Source organism: Fringilla coelebs (assembly GCF_963513975.1).
Source record: "Fringilla coelebs genome assembly, chromosome: 1".
Classification (NCBI taxonomy): Eukaryota; Metazoa; Chordata; class Aves; order Passeriformes; family Fringillidae; genus Fringilla; species Fringilla coelebs.
This window is the reverse complement of record NC_140028.1, coordinates 8739220-8760689: the sequence shown is the minus strand read 5'-3', so window position 1 is coordinate 8760689 and position 21470 is coordinate 8739220. Positions and strand designations below refer to the sequence as shown.

Sequence of the window (21470 nt, the reverse complement as noted above, 5' to 3'; positions counted from 1 at the left end):
ACATTGGTAAACAGAGCATATTGACTTTCACTTTCTGCTGTTTATTATACTTTTGGGCTTGAGCCACCTCCTCAGATGATGCTCTGAAATCTCTGCCTCCTGGCTCAATGGTGACCTCTTTCAGCATTCAGGGGCACCGGGAGTTCCTCATCTGAGCCCATTTGTGATCAATCCTACCCCCTTATTCCATGTACCTTCAGTTGCATTATGTGTACGGGTTCCCCTTCCTATGACCATCTGGTACACCTCAGAGCCTTTATACCCTCAGCTCCAGAATCCCAAAGGTCAACCTTGGGTCTTTCCAGGTGTTTTCTGCCAGAGGCTCCAGGTAAGCACAGAGGAGGTTTCTCACCTCTGGACAGGTCCAAGGGCTACCATACAAACTGTCCTGTCTGTCCTGCTGTTGTTTAGTGACCTTGTCTGCACACAAGGTGCCCAGCAAAGCCACTCTGACACCGGCCTCCCCAAATGGACAGGGGAGAGTAAATATAACAAAACGCTTCTAGGGCAAGAGGAGAGGTCAGTCCTAAGGATCACTCCTGAGATCACTCACCAGTTACCATCTGAGGCAAAACATTGTTACTGCTAGCCTGAGCATTGGCCAGGGGTCAATCTGTCTTAGACCCAGTTGGCTTTAGCTCTGGTGGACAGGGGGGAAGCTTCTGGCAGCTTCTCACAGACCCCCCCCCACTACCAAAGTCTTGCCACACAAACTCAATACACTCAAAAAAGTTCTTAAAGGTCACTTAATGGAAAGGACTCACAAGCTGACTGTGATCCAGAATGTGCAGTTTCCAGAAATACACTATGCCTTTTTATTACTTGGTGGAAACTTGAAATTTATTTTACTGATCACATCCATGGGGATGTGATGATGCTGATCCTGCCATTACAACCTTGGGAACATCTGTCCTGAAGAAGAATAGAAGGAAAGACTACATGAGATTGCTCCCTGAGCACTGGGATGGCAGCAATGCAGGGGCCAAATGCCAGACTTGGCTCATGGTCATTGCCTTTATCATAGGTCTCTCAGGCAGAGCAGAACCCAGTGATAAGCAGCACAGCAGTCACCACAACACTGGGCGTCACAAGGACAGCAGTGGGCTGTTCACCAGCTGCCAAGCACCCACCCAGCTCTCAGCAGCATGGGGGGAGGTTGAGATGAATAACAGCAAGAAAATCTGTGGGTCAGATAAAGCTGGTTTCATGGGTAAAAAACAGAGGCAAAGACAGGCCACTGTGAAGCTGCTGCTTGGCTGGGGCTGTCCTGTGGCCACCAGCCACAGGCTGTGGCACCTCCAGGACCATCTCAGTGACTGCCCTGAGTCTCTTTCTCCCTGTCACAGAATTACACATCCCAGAGTGACAGAACTGGTCAGACTGGAAGGGACAGCAGTGGGTCACTTGGTCCAACCCTCTTGCTTAAGCAGGGTCATTCTAGAACACAGGATTGTGTCCACTTGAATTAGTGGAAGGACTCCACACCTCTTTAGGCACTGTTTCAGTGTATGGTCACTGCACACTCAAGTCATTCCTATTCAGCTGAAACTCCCTGTGCATCTGCCCGTTCCTCTTGCACTTGGCACCACCGAGCAGAGCCTGAACCATCCTCCTGACCCCTCCCTTGGACACTCCTGGACGAGGTCCCCTCTCAGCCGCCTCCTCTGGGGGCTGAGCAGCCTCAACTCCCTCAGCCTTTGCCAAGAGGAGAAACGCTCCAGTGCCTTGATTAAACACCTTCCTTTCCCTCCGCTGGACAGCACCCTCCGCTGCCCGCTGTTCGTGTGGCGGGGGCTGGTGGTGTGAGGCGGTGCCGGTGTGAGGCGGTGACGAGCCCCCACTGTCGCCGTCCCAGGCCGGGGCCGCCGCTCTTTGTCTCGCTCTCCCCCGCCCCTGCGCAGTCACGTGCCGGGGGCGGGGCGCGTCGCGCGGCGGTGACGCGAGCGGGGCGCGGGCAGGATGGGGCGGTGAGGGGCGGCCGTGCCGGACAGCCCGCGGCAGCCGCGCCGGGCCCCGAGCGAGCCGAGCGGGCGGTAAGGGGCGGCACCGCGGGGGTAGCGAGGAGGGAATGCGGAGGGAGCGCGGGCGGCCGGACTCCGGCGCCCCCCGCACGCCGACCGGGCCTGGCGGGGCGGCGCCCGCGGCTCTGCTCCCGCCGGGCCCCGCCCGCGGCCGGGGGTCCGGCGGGGCCTCCCCGGCTGTGCCGAGCGCTGCGGCCCCGGCGGGCCGCGGCCCTCCCGCTCCCGGGCCGGCTGCGCCGCGCCCTTCGCCTCTCCGCGCTGGCGGCGCTTGCAGGGGAGCCCCGCTGGAGAACGGGGGCCCGGGTGCCGCTCCCCCCGCAGTGCGGGGCTGGGAGGCTCCGACCCCGCATCCCGGCACTCCCGCTGGGCAAGTGGGCTTGGGGTGGTGCAGGGAGCACCGCAGAAAGATAGCGACAGTATTTGCACAGAGAGGTTTTTGGTTTTTTTTTTTTTCTTTTTGATAGTGACTGAGCTGCAAAATAAAATTAGAAACCAGTTGTGACTGTAACTCAGTGCTATGAATGCCACTATGAGTACAGAGAAATACTCAAGATGGGGTTTTGTTTAGTTTTTGTTTGTGCTAATTTAATCTTACTTGTCCTTTAGGCAATGTTTATCTGTTCTTGGTAAGGTAAGTTTTTCTTGATTTGCCTTTTCTTCTCCCGAGAAGAGCACACATGTTAGCTATAGGTAAATTGAAGTTTTGCTTAAAAATGATGTGAAGGAATTACAGTCTAGTACAGTTCCAGAGATGAGCACTATGGGTTTTTCTTATTATTTTTTGACTTAAGGTTGATGACAGATATTTTTGAAGGGAAAGAAATCTGAATAAAAGTATGTATGAAGTTTTTTATGCCTTTTTTTTTGGGCCCTGACTGTATTTCTGTAAGCTAAGCAGTTAATACAAAGTCAGGATCAAAATTTTACATCTTTTCACCCTCTGGAATATATTTGCTGTCAATGACACATTTGAAATGACGTAATGTGTTTTAATGCAACTTTTTTCCTTCCTTCCAAGGTGGTGAAAAAGACAATATCAAGATGAGTAAAAAGCCTCCAAATCGTCCTGGAATCACATTTGAGATTGGTGCTCGTTTGGAGGCACTGGACTATTTGCAAAAATGGTATGGAAGACATTGGGTAGTGTTTGCTGAGAGCATAATTGTTTTGTGTAGTTTGTGTGCTTTGATAATTGATTATAAAAAAACAGTGCATCTATTAATTGACAATTTCCACACGTGAGCTTTATGAATTTCCACCTAAATCCGTTAAAAGTGTTAGCTTTTAGGAAAACATTCTCACTTCAGAAATCGAGCTAAACTTTCCTATGGGTTTGTGTTTATTTGCTCTTGGTGGCTTGTGCAGCTGTAGGAAGCAAAGAGCCTTTCTGGAGTAGTGTGGAATTCAGTGTCATGGCTGAGGTGATCGGTGTGTCAATGAGGCAAACTTCATGATCAAAGACTTCTTTTGTCTTCATTTGAAGGCATGCAAGGGGAGTTGTTTTGTGTTCAGTTGTCACACTTGACAGGTTCACAAAACTGATTCTAAAAAAAAACCAAACCCACATCCTGAATTGGAGTTCATGGGATAGGCAGATGCAGTTGTGTTTTTATTAAACAGCTGGAGGAATTAAGTGCTTAAAACTGTGACTCTGCAACCACCCAGGCGTATTGTGAATTCAGAGACTATAAAATGGAAATTGTGGGCACAAGGACTATGCTGCACAGCATGTGTATTGTGGATGGAGCTGTTCTGATGGAAAAAAAATTGTTAGTAAAAATTTTATTAAAGCAAGTGAGCTAATGTGTTGATGTGTGCTAGCCATGCTAGTTGAGTTTGAAAAATCTGTGGTTTTGTTAAAGTAGGTGACAGAAGTAGTTGATGCTTCTACTTAGAAGGTTTTTCCTAGCTGCTCTCTGATTTATTAGGGCTGGGAAGTTTAGAGGTGTGTAGCTGCTTTTCTGTTGCATTCTTGGAGAGCTCAGCAAGTTCCTGTAAATATCTGATCCTGTTAACTCTGAGTGATGTGAGAGAGAAGTCTGTGTATTATTGACATGTCTGCTCCAGTGTTTATGTGCTCTGTATGAAAAGTTGGGTCAAACTTTTTATTTGTAGAGCTTTGATTTTAATTATAGGAAGAGTGTTTGTCTTAATAAATGGACTCTAAAAGACTTGATTTACAGAACTATTCTTGTTCTTACCTGTTGCTGTAGACTGGGTTTTCAGCATACTGATTCTGTAACTGAATGGCAGGATAAGGAAAACATCCAAAATAGAGCAATAAAACTTTTTATAGCATCTTCTGTGGCTAGAGATAATTGGTTATGTAATCAGATAACAAAAATTAATATGTTAAAATAGCTTAATAGTATGAAAAAAATAATCCCTGAATATCCAGTGTATAGTTTGTGTCAGACCTGCCCAGCTTTTTCCAGGGAAGGGTTGCATGTCAGTGCTGGAGTTCTTGTCTAGGTTTGGATTGTCAGGCGTGGCCATGTCACAAGCTCTGCAGCTGAGTTGCTGGACATTTTCAGGAAGAATAGAATTTATCCTGAACTTTCCAGGATTTGGTTTATTATCTGTACACCAGGTAGACCCAGGTCAAGTTTAAATTCATGTAGACTTTTGTGCTGCCATATACAGAAGAAAGTTATATCAAAATTTAGCAGTTACAGTAACAAGGAAAACAGGACTGTATTTCAAGGGAACTAGTAATACAAAATGAACTAATAATACAAACCCAAATACCTTGTGACAGAAAATCTACTGCTGTGCTATTATTAGGGTGTCAAGGGTTGTAATGATAGTCTATGGGATTTTTTTTTTTTAGTTGGCTTTCTGTTGCATAAGGGGGTGGTGGATGTTTTTAAAATTCTTTCTATATATAATCTGTATGCATTCTGCTCATTTGCATGCACAAATACATACTTCAAAGAAAATAAACTTGCTGAACTTACATGAAATCTCTTTATTATTTTTTGACAAAAGCCAAATTGAAGAGCATTGCTATTGCTTAGCTCAGTCTTTCTGCAAGTGACAAATTGAAAACACTTGCTGAGAAATAGCCTTTAAAAGGATTTTAATTTTTTTCTCCATTTTTCTGAAAGCTTGCTGTCATCTAATGGTCGTGACTAGTTAAAATGTTAATCAAGAAAGGCTTCTAGAGGATGTAAGAAAAAATACAGTAAAGTGTGTTTTTGTTTTCTGAGGTACTTTTGCAGGTCGTCAATTTTCACCTGTGTAGTAGTTGATGAAATTGAACTCCTGGCATCTGGTGTTTCATTTATGTTCTGTAAACTTTTGAGACATTATGAGTGTACCTTGACTACTTATTGCTTTGATGCCCTGTAGTTTTAAATGAAGTTTTTGCAGAGGGTGTTTGGATCACTGGTGTCATTTGTCATGTACTGTGACAAAGTAGAAGAAAGCCTGGTCAAACTGGTCAGCAAAGACAAGACAGGCTGTCAGTGAGCTTGTTTAGTTTTGCTTTATTGCTCTTTTATCAAGTACAGCAGTTACGCTGTTGCAGGGGATCATTTTGCATAAAGAACTTGTACCACTTGTTCCATTTAAATTCACTGAAGCAAGCTATGAACTGAGCTCTAATCAAAACTGATCATCTGTCAGCAGATAATAAATGAGATGGGATTGAAAATTATTAAGTATGTGAAACGATCAGGCTGGAGGAGTGTATGACCTATAAAGAGAGAGTGAGGAAATGACTTCTTTAGCTTGGAAAAGGCTTCAGAAATCCCACTCTCAGCCTTCCAATACCTACAGGGCTGTCATGAACCAGCCTTATCCAAACCCTACAGGTAGTTAGAGAACAAAACAACCGAGACAACAGGCACAAACTGAAATGAGATATTCAGACTAGGTTCAAGGAGAATCTTTTTCCTGTTGGGACAGTCAAGCAGTGGATCAGGTTGCCTAAAGTTTGTGGAGTCTCCATTAAGGGAGTTTTTCAAGACTGGGATGGATAAAACACTGGAAAACCTGGCCTGTTGCAATAGCTGACCCTGCTTTGAGTGGGAGGTTGGGCTAGAGGCTTTCTGAGGTTGCTTTCTGTTTGAATTCTGCTGTGGTCTCATACAAAAACTGATACATGTACATACACCCTCTTCTGACTCTCTTTGCTGACAGAGCAAATGAATAAGCAGTAGAGCTGCACTTGCCTGCAAGTGCATGTGTGTGTATAAGACAGTTCTTGAGCTGTCAGTTCCCACAAGTAGGACACTGTCCCTGCAAAGCTGATGTATTTAAAGATGCATCTCTTCCTTTTTTTAATATTTTTGTGTGGGTTTTTTTGGCTGTAGCTCTCTACTGGCTGTCCTGTAAGCAGCAGATACTGATTGGAAAAAACCCTGTTGTTTTTCTGAGACCACAGTCATTAGTAATTTGCTCAATCTAAACTCTTAGGTTAGGTAATGAAGTACAGATAGATGGCCCTGCTTTCTGGAATGGAAACAGCCTTCTAAAATAGGTTAGTTCTTGGAACAACAGTACTACCTCTTGGTATATTTGATTATCTGGATAGATTTCCACACCCCCCCCACCCCTCAGTATGGAGAAAGTTTTTTCCCTGAAAGACTTTGAGAAATCTTACTTGATACAGTCCTTGCTTTGGATTTCAGTTGACTGGGTTACCTGGCAGGTGTTTGAAAGGGAAATGAAATCTGCTTTATATTTAATACAATATATGTATAATGAATGTGGGGACCTAGAAATAGGTGTTTGCAGATTTTGCAGACACTAGAACAATATTTGTAAGAAGTCAGTATGGAGGGTATTTGGTTTTATATCCTCTATGAGGTGGAAGGAAGCACTTTTTAAACCAGTGTTGCAAAGGCAGGAAGTATGAGTGTGTTTGTAGACTTTGTAGGTACAGACTTAGGCAAATTTAGTAATGTTTTTGTATTATTTTTTACAGTTTGAAATGCCTATTGTCCCATTTCACAAGGCAATTCACCACTTTTTGGTCACTTTTGAAGGGTTAAAAGGATGATGTAAAAAAAAATGCTGTCTGTGTGGTTGTTAATGTGTGTTGAGTGAATTGGAAAAAATGTTCAGTGGTTTGTTTTTTTACACTGTAAAGAAGCAAAGTGGGAAGTTTTCAATTATTTTTTATTGTGTAAATTTTAGAACACTGTTGTTGCCTGACCAGGGCTTCATAGTACTAGCTTTTAAGCCATATCAAATTCTGAGGCTTTCCAAAAATATTGCATAATTCTAATGGGTTGGAAATGCCAAGATTGGAACCTGAGAATGGAGGGCATGCAATGTGTAAACTGGGCAGGTAAATTCAGCTAACAGCAGTTCTCTTGTTCCCGCTTGGAAAAGCAAGGGCAAACCCCCCTGAAATTTGGATGAAACTTCAGTTGTGATTACTATATACTCTTTCCAACTCCTTTTTGAAAAAGCACACCTAAAATTTGCAGAATATTGTTTCTTCCCATAAAAGAAACTCCTTGGTTATTGAGTTTCAGTGTGCTGGTCTGAGGTTTTTTTGGTTTTTTTTTTTTTTGAAAAGTGAAGACTTTTCCCTCAATTTTTTTTCTGGTTTGTGCTGCTGAAGTGTTGTCAGATCCAGCTGTATATCAGTTTCACTGTGATGACTTAATGTGGCTTACTTGCTGGGGAATTAACCTGACTGGAAAGTTGTTTTGGCCATAGATATTATTATTCTTTGGTAGTGTAAAGAATTATATTTGTGTCTCCCTTTGCAGTATTTCTTCAAATGCCTACTTGTAACTTTGTGATGGAAGGAACTTCCCCATAAATGTTCTGAAGTGTAAGAGGTGTAATCATCTTCATATTAATCTTTTTAATTCATGAAATTGATTCTTTTCAGTTAAAAGTACAAAATCACCAGAAAGATCTTTTTGTGCAGGGGATAATTTACAAGAGTAAGTTCTGCAATACATATGTTCTGATCTTTTCCACTGTGGGATCAGTATTGTGAAATATTACTGTTTGTACATATTTGTGGCACAATGTGTGGCTAAGTTTAGTGGATATTGAGGATAATAGTTTGTTGCTAAATACAGAGTTGTGTTTGAGTTACCTAATAACCAATTGCATATGGCTTGAGCAGTTCCGTGTCTAAGGACATATCATGGATTTTTAGAAAGATGTTGATAGCAGAAATTGTATTTAGCAAAGAGAAATTAACCTATAAATACCTTGAGCTTCATGCCTCATCTGAAGTGATCTCTAATGAGAATTCAAATTTTGCTTATCTTCTTTTATTAACTGATGCTAACTTTTTCTCTTTTGATTTTGTATATAAATGTCTTGATTCTTTGCTTGCTGAATTTTCTTTATAATTATCTTAATTTTAAAATATTTGTTTCTAAACTCTGCTCTGCATTTTATTTTCCCCTCTTACGTGGTTTGCTCTTTCCATGTCAGTGCTGTATTTTCCCAATTTGTCCCTCCTGCTGTCTTCTCACTGAGTGCTTGGCATACTGTCTTGACTGCTTCTGAGCAGAGAAAGCTCCTGGCCATAGCAAGGGAACTGGTATAGGGATGCACCATAGTGGGAGCAGAGTGTTTGCATTGGAGATGTGTAGGAAAAGGAGAATTCTCTTTCAGCTGATTGGCCCTGAATTTTGTGAAACAACCATAGTTTTGCATCACTGGTGGCTGGCATGCAATAAACCTAAAATTTCAAACTGTACTGGGAAAGGGCATCACTGTTCTTGGCTTCCATTTCTGATTGCAGCAAAATGAACTTTCTCTCCTGTTGCTTTTCTGGTGGTTTTCCTCCTTTCCCTCTGTTAAATATCTGCTGTGTCGTCTTCTACTTGGAAGTCATTTAGGTAACATTGTTTCTCACACCCTTGCTGTTGCAACAGTAACTTTTTCCTCTGCTTTGCTCCTCTTCCGGCTTATTCTGGTGTTTTAGTGTCAAGTTCTAAGTCTGAAACTGGAACTCTCCAGAAGATGGAAAAAAACCTAGAAACTTTATAATAATTTTTTTAATAATAAAATTTCCAAGTGTAACAGCATATGGACTTAAAAATAAAGTATAATCAGACGCAGGGCTTAGAAAAACCATCTCATGGCTGACTTATTTTCTTGAAGCCTTGTTCAGAGTTAAACCAAAATGTTGCTGCTGGGATACAGGTTTGACCCGAGAGTTTTACATTCTGTTTTAATGCAGTAGATCGTCAGTTTCACCTTTCTTGTTAGATTGTTGTTATTAGTCTACTTTAGAGGGGGAAGAGAGGCTGATCTTGTATCTTTGAAAGACTTGAAAAAGTGACTTGAAAAAGATTTTATTAGGGGAGTGGCAAATGAGAGGCTTCAGTTTTAGACTAAGATTTTGTGGGTTTTTTTGGAAGTTCAGCCAGGAAAAGATGGGGTCTTAAAGAACGGATATAAAAATATTTAGTGTTTCTGAAATATATGGATGAGAGAAATGCAACAAGAGCTTGGAGTGTCTCTGAATTCTGATGTGAGGGTGAAATGTGGCTGCAGTAGTAACCTAGAAAATCAGAGAGATTTTTCTTAATAAGTAGCTCCTGAGATACTGAAATCTTGGGAAGCTGTATACAACACTGTAGTTGAAGAAGTAGGACAGGAGAAAAGAAGGAGCAAATTGAGATTGACATCTTTTGTTTTAATGTGCAGTCCAGTTAGTAAGAAATAAGGAAAGCCTGAACTTCCTGATAAGTTATCTTTTAGTCAGAACATAGTGTTAGAGACTCCTTTAAGAGCACAATCAGTATTTTGGAGAGATTATATTCAAAATTGGTGATGTTGTCAGGTTCCCAATATATGTCAGCCGCCTTTCTAGCTAAAGAATTTGCTGTAGGATTGGAAATTGGTTGCTCAAGCTCTGCTCTTTTACTGTTGGTTCACAGTAGTACTTGGTTTGAAAAACTGCTTGTTGTTGTTTTTCAACTGAAGAAAGTTAAAGGCAGCTGTCTTTTTTCTGTGGTCGGTCTTTTCCATACACATTGTTAACTTTAGGGCAGCCCTAATATAAATGCTGATAAAAAAATCAGTGATGTAATTAGCTTCTTTATTTTGTAGGAGATTCTGTGCACTTTTGAATCTGTTTCGATACTTCTCTGAAGGGCAGGAGGAGCTGAATTCTGCTTGATTCCAATTTTCAATGTTGTTTATAGATTCTTGAACTAAATGTTATCCAATCATTTCAGTTACTTAGCCTTTTTCAGACTTAAGAGAGTTTTCAGTACAAAATGTTAATACAACTTTCTGGAAGGTCATGTAGGCACTATTGTATTTAAACCAAGACAGAAACCTTTGAAACTTACCAGTTGGTGTTTAATACTCAGGTATCCATCTCGAATTGAGAAGATAGATTATGAAGAGGGGAAGATGTTGGTGCATTTTGAACGCTGGAGCCATCGCTACGATGAGTGGATTTACTGGGACAGCAACAGGTTGAGACCTTTGGAGCGACCAGCTTTGAGGAAAGAGGGGCTAAAGGATGATGAAGAATTTGTTGTAAGTGGTACATTTATTTTGTCTTAGACTTTTGTAAACTGCTCTACTTGTTTTCCTTCATTAAATCTCTCTAGCACCTAATACTTAATTTTTAGGAAAAAAAATCTAAATTATTTAAATATTAATTACTAAATTTGTTTAAAATAGGATTTTAAACCTGGAGAAGAAGTCCTAGCTCGTTGGACAGACTGTCGATATTACCCTGCAAAGATTGAAGCCATTAATAAAGAGGGTATGTATTGCAATGCTCCATTGGTAAGGGCTGCTTGAAAGTGCTGTGCTGTAGATTTAGTCTGCTTAAAAAAGTGATATCGCTATTAAGTTTTCCTCTCTACCCCAATGTTAAGTGAAAATGTTTTTATATATCAAATTTAGTAAAATATTTGTCTTTTATCTGTATCAAATTTGAAAACTGAAATTCCTCCTAGAAGGCAAAAGGCTTTTTTAAATGTTTTTACTGTTTCAGTGATCAGAAGCTCCTGTGCACAGTGTTAGGACAATTTTGTACTATTGTTGATTTGAGTTAATGTTCAATTTAAATTTTCATAATTGTTTTAGTTCTCTTTGAAAGAAAAACTCTTTGAAGAAAAACTATGGAAATAGGAAAATAAAGGAACACAGATTAAATACTTCACAATGATGCTATTTCTAATGAACTTAAGAAATTGACATTTATACTGTAGTTTAGAGCAAATAAGGACTTTGATGTAAGGTGAACTGTTTCCCTAGTGTGCCATCTTAAATATTACATTGTTGTTTCAATGAATTATGAGCAGAAGTGACTCAATAGCTTAAACATACTTGTAATTGCCCAGATGGACAAAGAGTAACAGTATTAAAGCAGGGTTTCAGTGAGGCCCTCATTTATGTTTTTTTGTACCTCTCTTGAGCCTATCTAGTGGTAACACCTGGTTACTCTTGTCATACAAAGTAACATGCAAAACATAAAGCTTTCATAGTAACAAAGTGTGTTTGTTTCTTAACTCCTCATGGTGATTCCATCAATCATTTCTAGGAACATTCACAGTGCAATTCTATGATGGTGTCATTCGATGTCTTAAAAGGATGCATATCAAATCTATGCCAGAGGATGCAAAAGGGCAGGTAAGAATACTTAAAGCAATTGCTTTGTTAGGTTTTGTGTAGTTGTTTGGGTTTTTATTGTTTTGTTTGTTTGTTTTTTATATCATAAGACAGTAGAAGTGTCAGTAGCATAACTAGATTTGGATTAGTCTTTCTCTGGGCACTGCACTGCCTTGCTTCACCGGTTTATGGATGATGCCTCAGAGTGTGCTGTTGAAGTGGCCTTGCCTCACTCAAATGTCTGGCTGTTGGATGCTCCATTGCCAACTAATCTCTTCACAAAGCCTTGTCTTACAGAGTTTACAAAACCAGGGGCATCCAATGACTTTTCCCTCTGGTGTCTCTTCAGGAAAAAGGCCTTAGTTTGTCAGCAGTCTGTGCTGCTGATTTTTTTTTTTTTTTAAATTTTATTTCCCCACCCTCTGCCCATGTCTTTTGTTTGCTACTATGAGAGCTTTTTGTCCACGTGTTCTTACAAACATGACTTTGGGGTTTTTCCCCCGTATCAGAACTTTGGGGCAATCAGACAGATAATTATTTCTTGTCTCTTACAACATCCAGTTGCTGTTAAAGAAGAGATTCTGAATAGAAGCTGAGGGAGACTATGAAGTAGAGGACTTGATTTAGTCACCAGGCCTATCTTTACTTGTGAAAAGGAAACATCATTGAAAACTCTTATGTGCTTTCAGTGCAAATGCCATTGCATTTATTTTGCATGGTAACTATGTTTAATATTTAATGAGAAATTACTCCACTGAAACTATTTGAGACAAAATCTGTGAAAACTGGTCTTTGCTCTTAGTTTTCTTCAGAATACTTCTAACTTTGCAGACTTCAAATATTTCTTAATTACCATTGTAGCCATCCATATTGTGACCAGGGCAGATGGATAATTGAATTGGCTTGAAAGCATCTCCACATCCTGGCCTCCAGGGTAAAGGTAGCTGTATGGTAGAGTTGATCCACTATGCAGAGGACACTGGAACTTAGTGCAGACACCACTGCATTATTTAAAAGATGTTTCCTGAAGGAGATTAAACTGAAATCTATAGTCACACTAACCCTGGCTTCTTGCTGCAGTCTTAGAGTAACTCTGTTGAACCAGTGTGTAGTATTTCAAGGAATACTGTCATTATGACAGTAAGTTAGGAAGCTTGAGTGTTCCTTTTTACTTACAAAAAGCAAAACTTGGGTAATGTGATTGTGACCAAAAAGAAATAAGCCTTTTGTGACAGTGGAAAGAGCTCCCTGATTCTGTCCTGTGCTTTTCCTAGGGAGCAATATTGTGTCTAATTCTGAGTTACTACTCTTTAGGCCACAGGCAATGTCAGCTTTAAAAAAAATAGTAAATCCATTACTTCACAACCATTATGTTGTCCAGACTTTGTTTGGTGGCAGTCCAGCTCATCTGTTATTTCTAATTTTTCTCAGTAGTTCAGAGTTATGGTGCCACTTATGCATCTTGGGCGTTGAATGTAGGCTGCTTCAGTGAAATCTTGAGAAGGAATTGGGGGCACAAATTTACCCTTTCTGAGATGGATTTAGAATTTTAAGTTGTCTGGATACAAGAACACATCCAACTCTGCTTTCTGCAATTCTGCTTGATACTAGTTGTAGCATTTAATCCTGCAAAATAAGAAATAAGCACCAAAGCCTGTAGCTTTCAAAGGCAAAGATATAATTTTTCTTGCAACTTCTTTTGCATATAATGCAATGGAAAAATGTTTGTTTTTCTGAGTGTTTTTGTTATTTCAGAATAAAAACATAAACTAAAATGAAAATAAATAAATTGAAAATAAATATATTAAAAATCAGTTACCTGAGACTGAGCTTTGCTTAAGCCTCAAACTCCCATGGATGTTTTTGTTCTTTTGCATTATGTGTTTTGTAAGAAAATATTTACTAAAATTGAGTATAGGTTACAAAAACTCCAAGACTGTAAACTGATTTGAAAAATTAAGTAGAGTTGTCAGATGCAACACTTCATGCTTCATTTAAACTTACAGCTTGTCTTTTCTGTGTATCCAAACTAAAAAATAAATTTCCAGAGATGAGTGTAAGCTTAAGATGCTTCAAGTTCTAGTACATCAATAAATTTAACAAATTTTAAGATCTTTGTGGAAGGTGTGTGCTAAGCATGCAGAATTCAAATTACTTGGAGGGAGATAGAGATTAGTTAATACTTTGATTTGAGCTTAGTGTGACTTGAAGGAAAAGACTCTAGGTGCTGTAGCACTCAAACTATTTCTGAGTTGCAGCAGATGTGTGTTTTAATAAAATTCAGTAATGAGGATGGAAAGGCAAAATTTTTAAAGAGTGAAAAATATTTGTCTCAGTGCAATGAGTCTTGAGGCTCAGGTGTGGTTCAGATAAGCACAAATTACTCAAAATCACACAGATCTGTGACTAACATAGTACAGAGAGGGGAAAAAGGGATATTGAGACTGCCCTTGTGAGAGCACATATGAAGTATTTGGATAACTTACTTTTTCTGTTTCATGTTTTTTGTTTTATCTTCGATGTAATCAGGCGCGCGAGAGGGAGCAGATAGCGCCGGAGCTGAGATTAGTGACGGAAATCGAACCAAAAGAAGTGAGTTTTGAGGAGGGATTTGAAGGAGAGGGAGGGGACTTGGCACACAGGAAGAGGAAGCTGAGGAAAAAGCATGGATTTGCGAATGGGCCAGAGGAAAAAAGAAGATGTGACAGGAGACAATGTGAGCCGAGATGTAGGTGGGGCAGACTGTGTAGAATTGAAAGGTGAGGGTAAGGAATCCAGGCTTGATGTGGAATCAGCCAGTCAATAGATTCATGTTTTATGTATGTGTATGTATGAACGTGTGGGAGTTGGAAGTTATGGTGTGACAGAAAAAGGAAAAAGCAGCAGAATCTTTAGTACTGTGGAGAAGCAAAAAGGTGGTGGTTGTAGGCAGGTGAAGGGAGAGCGATGTATGTGTGAATTCTGCTACTGACGCAAGGGTTGGAATTTGGAAATTCTTCTGGTTTTGCCTTCCCACTTTTGCAGGATTATGGTTACACAAGGAATATTTTAAAACACAAGTTTTTTAGTCAATTGATGTGTAAGGCCGTTAAGTAATTTCTGCTGATGTATTTCTTGATCGTGCAATTTCCTGTGTTTTGATTTAGTGAATCTAATTAGCATAATGACAGTTTTCCTCAGTAGTCATAAAGTAATGCTTTGTTTTCTAACTGTTGTGGGCCATTACTATTCTCCTGTCAATTTTCTCAGCTTACTGGAAAGCTGAATTTTAGTAAGAAAGAAAAAGAAGGAAATACACATTTTGGGTGTATTTTATTTTCTATTTTTTTAAAGTTACATATGTAAATGAGAAGCTCACTGAGGTGAGATACTGAGGGAAGTGGGAAATCAGGCTGGACGATGCAGAGTAGCTGGTTTAGAGTTACACAACTACTTCCAATAGAGAGACAATGTCAGGAAATGAAAGAAAAGTAGGGAAAACTTCTCTTAGAAGGATTTTGCTTTTACTCTATTAATTTTAAATGTGTTCATATTTGGGCCCTTGGCTTTGTATGATCTGGGAAATTGTCCTACTATTAAAATTTGTTGCTAGTTTCTGTGGTTTCTATGATATTTAGTGTCCTGCTATTATGGTTGATAGAATAGATTACATACTATTAGCCTGAGGCAGACTTCAGAATTTATTGTTTTAGGATCCCACTATTGTTCTTCAATTATTTTGTTAATTTCTTGGTAAAAATTCTGAAAAAGACACAAATGTGTCCTTTTGAAGGAGGAATTCCTGTGCTCTACAAAAGAAATATAGTCACCTTAGCATCTTAGATGCTAAATAATTCTCACATGTCAAGAGCTGTGCTGCTGAGTAATCACTCAGCAGTAATTCAAGGTAAAAAAACAGGCATTAACTGTCACTTTATTGATGTAGGCTGTGCCAGGGAGCCTGAAGTTTGACAAAAGAGTTGCTTTATGTTTACTCCAGAGCCAAAACAAAAATCGACCCACAGAGTTTCTGAACAATTCAAAATAGTTTTAAGTTGGAAGGAATCTCTTGTCATAATCTTGTCCATCTCAGCTGCTTCAGGTTCTCTTCACTGAGTTTTAATTTACATTTTAATCTTGGAAAAAAGTATAACTGTCACCGTATGAATGTGTCTCTTCTCTGGTTTCTGAGTGTTCAACCTTTGTTTGCTTCATTGTTATGTGTCCTGCTACTGTAAACTCCATGTTGTAAGAACAGTATCCAAACAGTGAAATGAAATACAAAGAAAACCACAAAACTCCTTTCCATGTAGTACCAGCTGCCCTTAGACCAGTATACTTGGTTCAGCATCAACTTTTGAAGCTTGGTATCTTCTGAAAGCTTTTGATTCCAGGGTGCTTAGCTTGGCTGAAAATTAGGATGCTCTTTAGAAGCTGTTTTGACACAGGCTGCACTACTTCCCCTTCCCACTTTTATCAAATGATCTAATCTCCAGCCATGTTACTGATCCTCTTCATCCCTTAGCCAGGGTACAGTGTAAGACTTCTACTCTCAGGTCTCCTAATTCCTTACCACCCATCTGTCCTGGTAGATGGGCAAGGCTCTGGATGGACTGGAGCTAGTAGGTGTGCTCATTTTGGCTGGCCAAAAGAGAGGTTTTTGTGCTTTTGACTGACTATGCAGCTGGCAGTTAGACACGCTCGTTTGTGCTGGCATGTCACCAAGTGGCCTCAGTAGTTGCCTGTTGTGTGAGCATTTCCAAAGTGCTTCCAGACTTGGCTGCTGGCTAGTGTGTGTCTGCATCTTGCACTGACAGTGTGGACATGGAACACTTTATCTTAGAGGAATCAAAACTGTTGCTGTTTCTAAGTACGTAAGTTGGTGCAAAAAAGAAGCATAACCCATGTAAAGCAGTGATTTAAAACTACTGAACAATGGAAAAGGAAAAGCATAATGCAAGGAGAATTAACTCTTTTTTTGTTATGATTTCCTCATATGTCAAAGAAGGCAAAGAACAGAAACTTGCAAGGCTTATAATATGTAATGAGTGGGGAAAAGGTTGCATTGAAACAAGATCTGTAAAATCAAGCTACTTTAGGTATCTTGTATGATGACATAACAACAAGGAGATATTCCAGAATAAAATAGTCTGTATGCAGTTGGAAAAAAAGTACTATTTATGAAGCATTCATGGGTAACTAGACAAAAAGTCTTTTTCATATTTTTTTTTTGTGTGTGGTAGTACTTGTAATTCAGAGCACTCAGATGCTTCATTCTGACTGGTTGATAATTTCTACTGCCTTCTATATTGCACATAACTTCTCCATGGAAGAATTATGTACCTCAATGTTATAGAAAATTCAAAAAAATACTTCGGTCAAAAAGATCAAGTTACAGTTTTGGCAGTCAGATTGAACCCTGACATTCAGGAGACTTAAGGCTGGAGTCTCATTGCTCTAAACTAGTGGAAAAAGCTTGGCTCAGCCTAGGAGGTTCTCTCCATTGCCTTGTAGGGTGGCTTGACTTGGTCTAAATGCCATAAAGTAGATTAGAGTGGGATGTATTGTTCACCCCTTGAATGTTTCTGTATGGTACAAATAAGCAATTATGCAAAATGACAGTTAATTACCTTAAATATAGATGGTGAAATTCAGTCATATTGTAGAGTACTTTATTGAAGTTAATGAGGGGAACCTGTAATATGCAATACAAAAAGAGCAAAAGAGTCTGTAGCTGCTCTAGAAACAAAGGTGTAATGAGATAGAGTTATCCCTGGTTTATCAATTTCGTTCAGGAGGAATTCCATGCAGCTGGACACTGCTTTGAGGCGGTTGTAGCTTTGCATAATAGGTCAACAACTATGGAATTGTGTGTTTCAGAGCCAGAAGGGTAAGAAAAATGTCAGTCTTCTGGGACTGGGAGCTCCTGGGTTTCTAAAGCAATGACACAAAACGTAATTTAACAGGGAATGTGTACAGCCAGATTTTTATATACAGTGGTTTTTTTTGGAAGATTTTTTTTCTTTTTATTCACATGGCATACTGATAATGCTTCAAGTTTATTTGGAAATTTGGGAAGGTCAATTTTACCACTCTTTGAGTAGTAACTATAAAAATAAATTGAATTTCATTTGAACATTACTAGATAAAGTTCACTGGGTTTGCGAGTATTTTCTGTTTGAGTCTTAGGCACTTTATAATACTTACTCACCATTTTTTCCTTTTTGGAGGATTGGATAGCTTTGGTCAAAGCTGCTGCTGCTGCAGCAGCCAAGAACAAAGCAGGAAGTAAACCTAGAACCAGTGCAAACAGCAATAAAGATAAAGAGGACAGAAAATGGCTAAAAGTCCCTTCAAAAAAGGAAGAAACCTCAACCTCTACAATCATGCAGGAAGTCCAAAAAAAGGAAGAGGAGCCTACATCTAGTGACACATTTGGTAAAAGCACATTCTATAAGCACAAAATGGGTTTTTCTGTCGTGTTGAACTCCTGTTGCTAATTTTGCAGTTAAGTAATAACCAATATTTTTAGGGGAAAATGTCGCATTTGCTGTTATGATAACCTTCTGATACATAATAGTAATCGGTTCAGAAACTATTTTTATCAGATAAATCTAGTTCAGTCAGCATTTACTGCTTGTGCTAAACTTCTGACTAACTTAATCAAGAGCAGAATATAGATTTTTATTAATGATTTCATTGTACAATTTGGTTGATATTCCTGGATATTCTCTTCCCTGTGAGATAATCCCTGACCTTGTTTTAAGAAAAAAAAAAAACTCCAATATGCATGATATATCCATGTTCAGGGTGTTTGAAACTGTATCTGAGTTGATAACATTTGTTCATGTTAAGTCTTTAATTCTTATTTCTCATAACATTCAGTAAAAATTACAAATTTTTAGATAATCTCTATGTATTGTTTCAGTGTGTAATTCTAGATCTTCAGAATGTATAATTTTCCTTTTCTATAAACATTTAAAGTTTCTTTACTTCACTATTCTATTAGCAGTTCTGAAATATTTAAGTATTTTGGGTGTTATGCATTTATGAAATGTGAGTTAATGAGATTTTTCTTGTGTTTAGAAGTAGGATTTCCTGTAGTGGATGTTCCAAAGATGGCCTTTGTGCAGGCAGAGAGCACGTTATCACACAAGAGGAAAAGTAATCTAGGCAACTCATTTCAGGCAAAGAGAGCTCGCCTAAACAAGATCACTGGTAAAAGACTTTTTTTGTTGTTGGCTTTGTTCCTTTTTCATGTAGTGAAATATTCATGCTTGTAAAGAAGGTGCTGAAGTGGATTGCATAAAGCACATTCTTGAGGCAGATGGTCACTGCAGTCACTACATGTTTAGAATTTTAAAGGAAGTCATAAATAGTAAAATCTACCTGGTTCATAAATTGGTCGCAGACTGTACTTGGTCTTTTTAGTTTTTTAGTATAGTAACCATCCAAAATTGATGAATTTCTTGAGCATATTTTACCTCCAGCTGTATAATTTTCTTCATTATTGGGTGATATTGAGTTTATACAACTTGTTAAGAATGTCATGAATTGCATACTACTGTAAATTAAAGCTAGGGTTAGCTGTGGAGAAACAGAAAATATTTTTTCCTGAAGTGAAGTTGTTGCTAAAAAGAGTTTCTCATTTAGAGATAAACATCCCTACAAATTGAAGTTATGAAGATCTGATTTTTTTTTTCTAAGCATTAATTCCCTTTATTGCTCAAAGATATTAATGGAAAACAGAGATATTACTACAGAATACATTCTATACAACAGGAAATTAAATAATTGGTCTTATCTTTAAAAGCTGAGAAAGGCATTTATTCCAGAATTTAATAGAAATTTACTTACCTGTGAAAAAAATATTTCAATTTATAGTCCTCCAAATAAGAAAGCTGTGTTGCTAGCTTTGATCCTGTCAATATTTAGGACAAAGTCTTGTGTTTGCACGTATACTAGGAAAGTATCAGATGCATTTCAAAAGCTGGATTGAAAAAAGTTGTGAAGTCCCTCCTTTAACAGAGGAGCCCTTGGACACACTCTGAGATAGAAATTAATTCCACTCATTATTCTAGTCAATAGTATTTCATGTGATGGTTAGTAAACTTTTCTGTGCTACAAGTGAAGGGGTTTTTTTTGGTGTTTATTTTTTTTTTTTTTTTTTTTTTAAGCTAGATAAAAATTCTTACGTGTTACTGTAAAACAAAAATAACCTAATTTGCTGAACTGCCCAGTGAGACTTTTTTTCATACTTGTTTTGGCTTATCCAGTCTTTCATTTGTCTGCAGTGGAGGATGTTTAGTCAGTTTTCTTATGAGAGTGGTTCTGTTTCAGTGTCTCAATCAGTAAAAATAAAATGGTACAAATCATGGAATGGTTTGGTTTGGAAGGGACCTTAAAGTTCACCAATTTCAAACCTTGCTGCCATGAGCAGGGACACCTTCCACTAGACCTGGTTGCTCAAAGCCCCATCCAGCCTGGCCTTGCACACTTCCAGGGATGGAGCATCCACATCTTCTCTGGGCAACCTGTGCCTCACCATCCTTGTAGGAAAGAATTTTCTCCTTCTATCTAATCTAAACTTACTCTCTTTAGGTTTGAGTCTATTCCCTTTTGTCCTATCACAACATGCCCCTCTAAATCTTCAGCTCTCTTTAGGCCCTCTTTAGGCACTGGTCTATAAGGTCTCCCTGGAGCCTTCTCTTCTCCAAGCTGTACAATCTCAGTTCCCTCAGCCTTTGCTCACAGGAGAGGTGCTCCAGCCCTCTGACCATCTCTGGTTCCCCCCTCCAGACTCACTCCAGCACGTCCATGTCCTTCCTGTGCTGGGACCCAGGAGCTGGACACAGCACTGCAGGTGGGGTCTGAGCAAAGCAGAGGGGCAGAATCACCTCCCTCCTCCTGCTGCCCACAGTGCTTTTGATGCAGCCCAACCAGTGTTGGCAGCTCATGTCCAGCTTTTCATCCAAGAAAGGATGAAAAGGATCTGTTCTTTTTGTACAAAGGAAGCAATCTTTGGAAAAACCCATCTTTGCCTCCAGGATTGTCATTCCTGGAAGGCTCCTTCTTTGGTTCCAAGTTTTGTTAATGGATGTTAGATTTATCAGCCCCATTTCTCTTCTCCTTTCCCATGCTACGTACATTTTCAGTTAAGTTCCAATTTAATTGCTGCCATGAGCAGTAGTAGTAGTAGATGTAGAGACTGGAGATGTATATTGACAGAGCCCTGTTAATTTCTTTCCAATAGCAATTAGTAGCAATAGATACCAAAACCAGCTGAAAAACCTTTACCTTTAGAAATCATATTTGCCTGTGCTTGTGGATAGATTCTTATTACCTCAGGAGCATTAGGAGAATCATACTAGTGACACAGGTTCATTGAGACTGAACTGAATAATCAAACCATGATTTTGCAGCCATTGACTGTTATCATTTTAAAAACAGTGTGTCTGTCTCCACAAGACATACTTGGCTAGCAGAGGATATGTTACCTTTCAGTGAAAATTTATTAATCCTTTAACTGCAAGAAATTTGTCTTGCCTTGTAGATACTTCGTGTATCTGTTCTCAAATTTAACACATTTCTGCAGTTCATAGCATAGTAGGTCTTTTATACCAGTACATTTTGAAAATGTGACTGCTAATGAGCAAATTTTTTTATTGGCACATGTTTCTTTCTCATGTATTAAATGCTTGTATATACAATATACAATATATTGTATATCAGTGTACACTTGCATTGTGACATTTTTGTCTCCAGCACAAGCTTTTAGATTTGAAGGAAGGTTGGGAATATAATGCTGGTGCACCCACTGGAGTGATTACAAAATAATAAAAGAATTGTAGCTGTTAGAACAACATTTACCAGGTGTTTATGGCTGTGTTGGGGAAATAGTGCAAAACA

The 21470-nt window shown here is 39.2% G+C and overlaps 1 protein-coding gene across 5 annotated transcripts in view; it reads left to right on the top strand.

Moving 5' to 3' along the window:
- Positions 1-1944: 1944 nt before the first annotated feature.
- PHF20L1 (PHD finger protein 20 like 1) overlaps positions 1945-21470 on the top strand; it is a gene marked incomplete at its 3' end in the record, with an annotated part of 57368 nt that continues 37842 nt past the window's right edge. For 3 of the 5 annotated variants that reach the window (XM_084220521.1, XM_084220520.1, XM_084220518.1), the window contains exons 1-8: positions 1945-2033; positions 3040-3145; positions 10328-10499; positions 10647-10731; positions 11515-11603; positions 14112-14174; positions 17792-17999; positions 18648-18779. In XM_084220521.1, the coding sequence (XP_084076647.1) occupies positions 3063-3145; positions 10328-10499; positions 10647-10731; positions 11515-11603; positions 14112-14174; positions 17792-17999; positions 18648-18779 (832 nt within the window). In that variant the 5' untranslated portion in view covers positions 1945-2033; positions 3040-3062. The remainder of the gene's footprint in view (positions 2034-3039; positions 3146-10327; positions 10500-10646; positions 10732-11514; positions 11604-14111; positions 14175-17791; positions 18000-18647; positions 18780-21470) is intronic. The other 2 variants (XM_084220519.1, XM_084220522.1) reach the window with 1 other exon arrangement.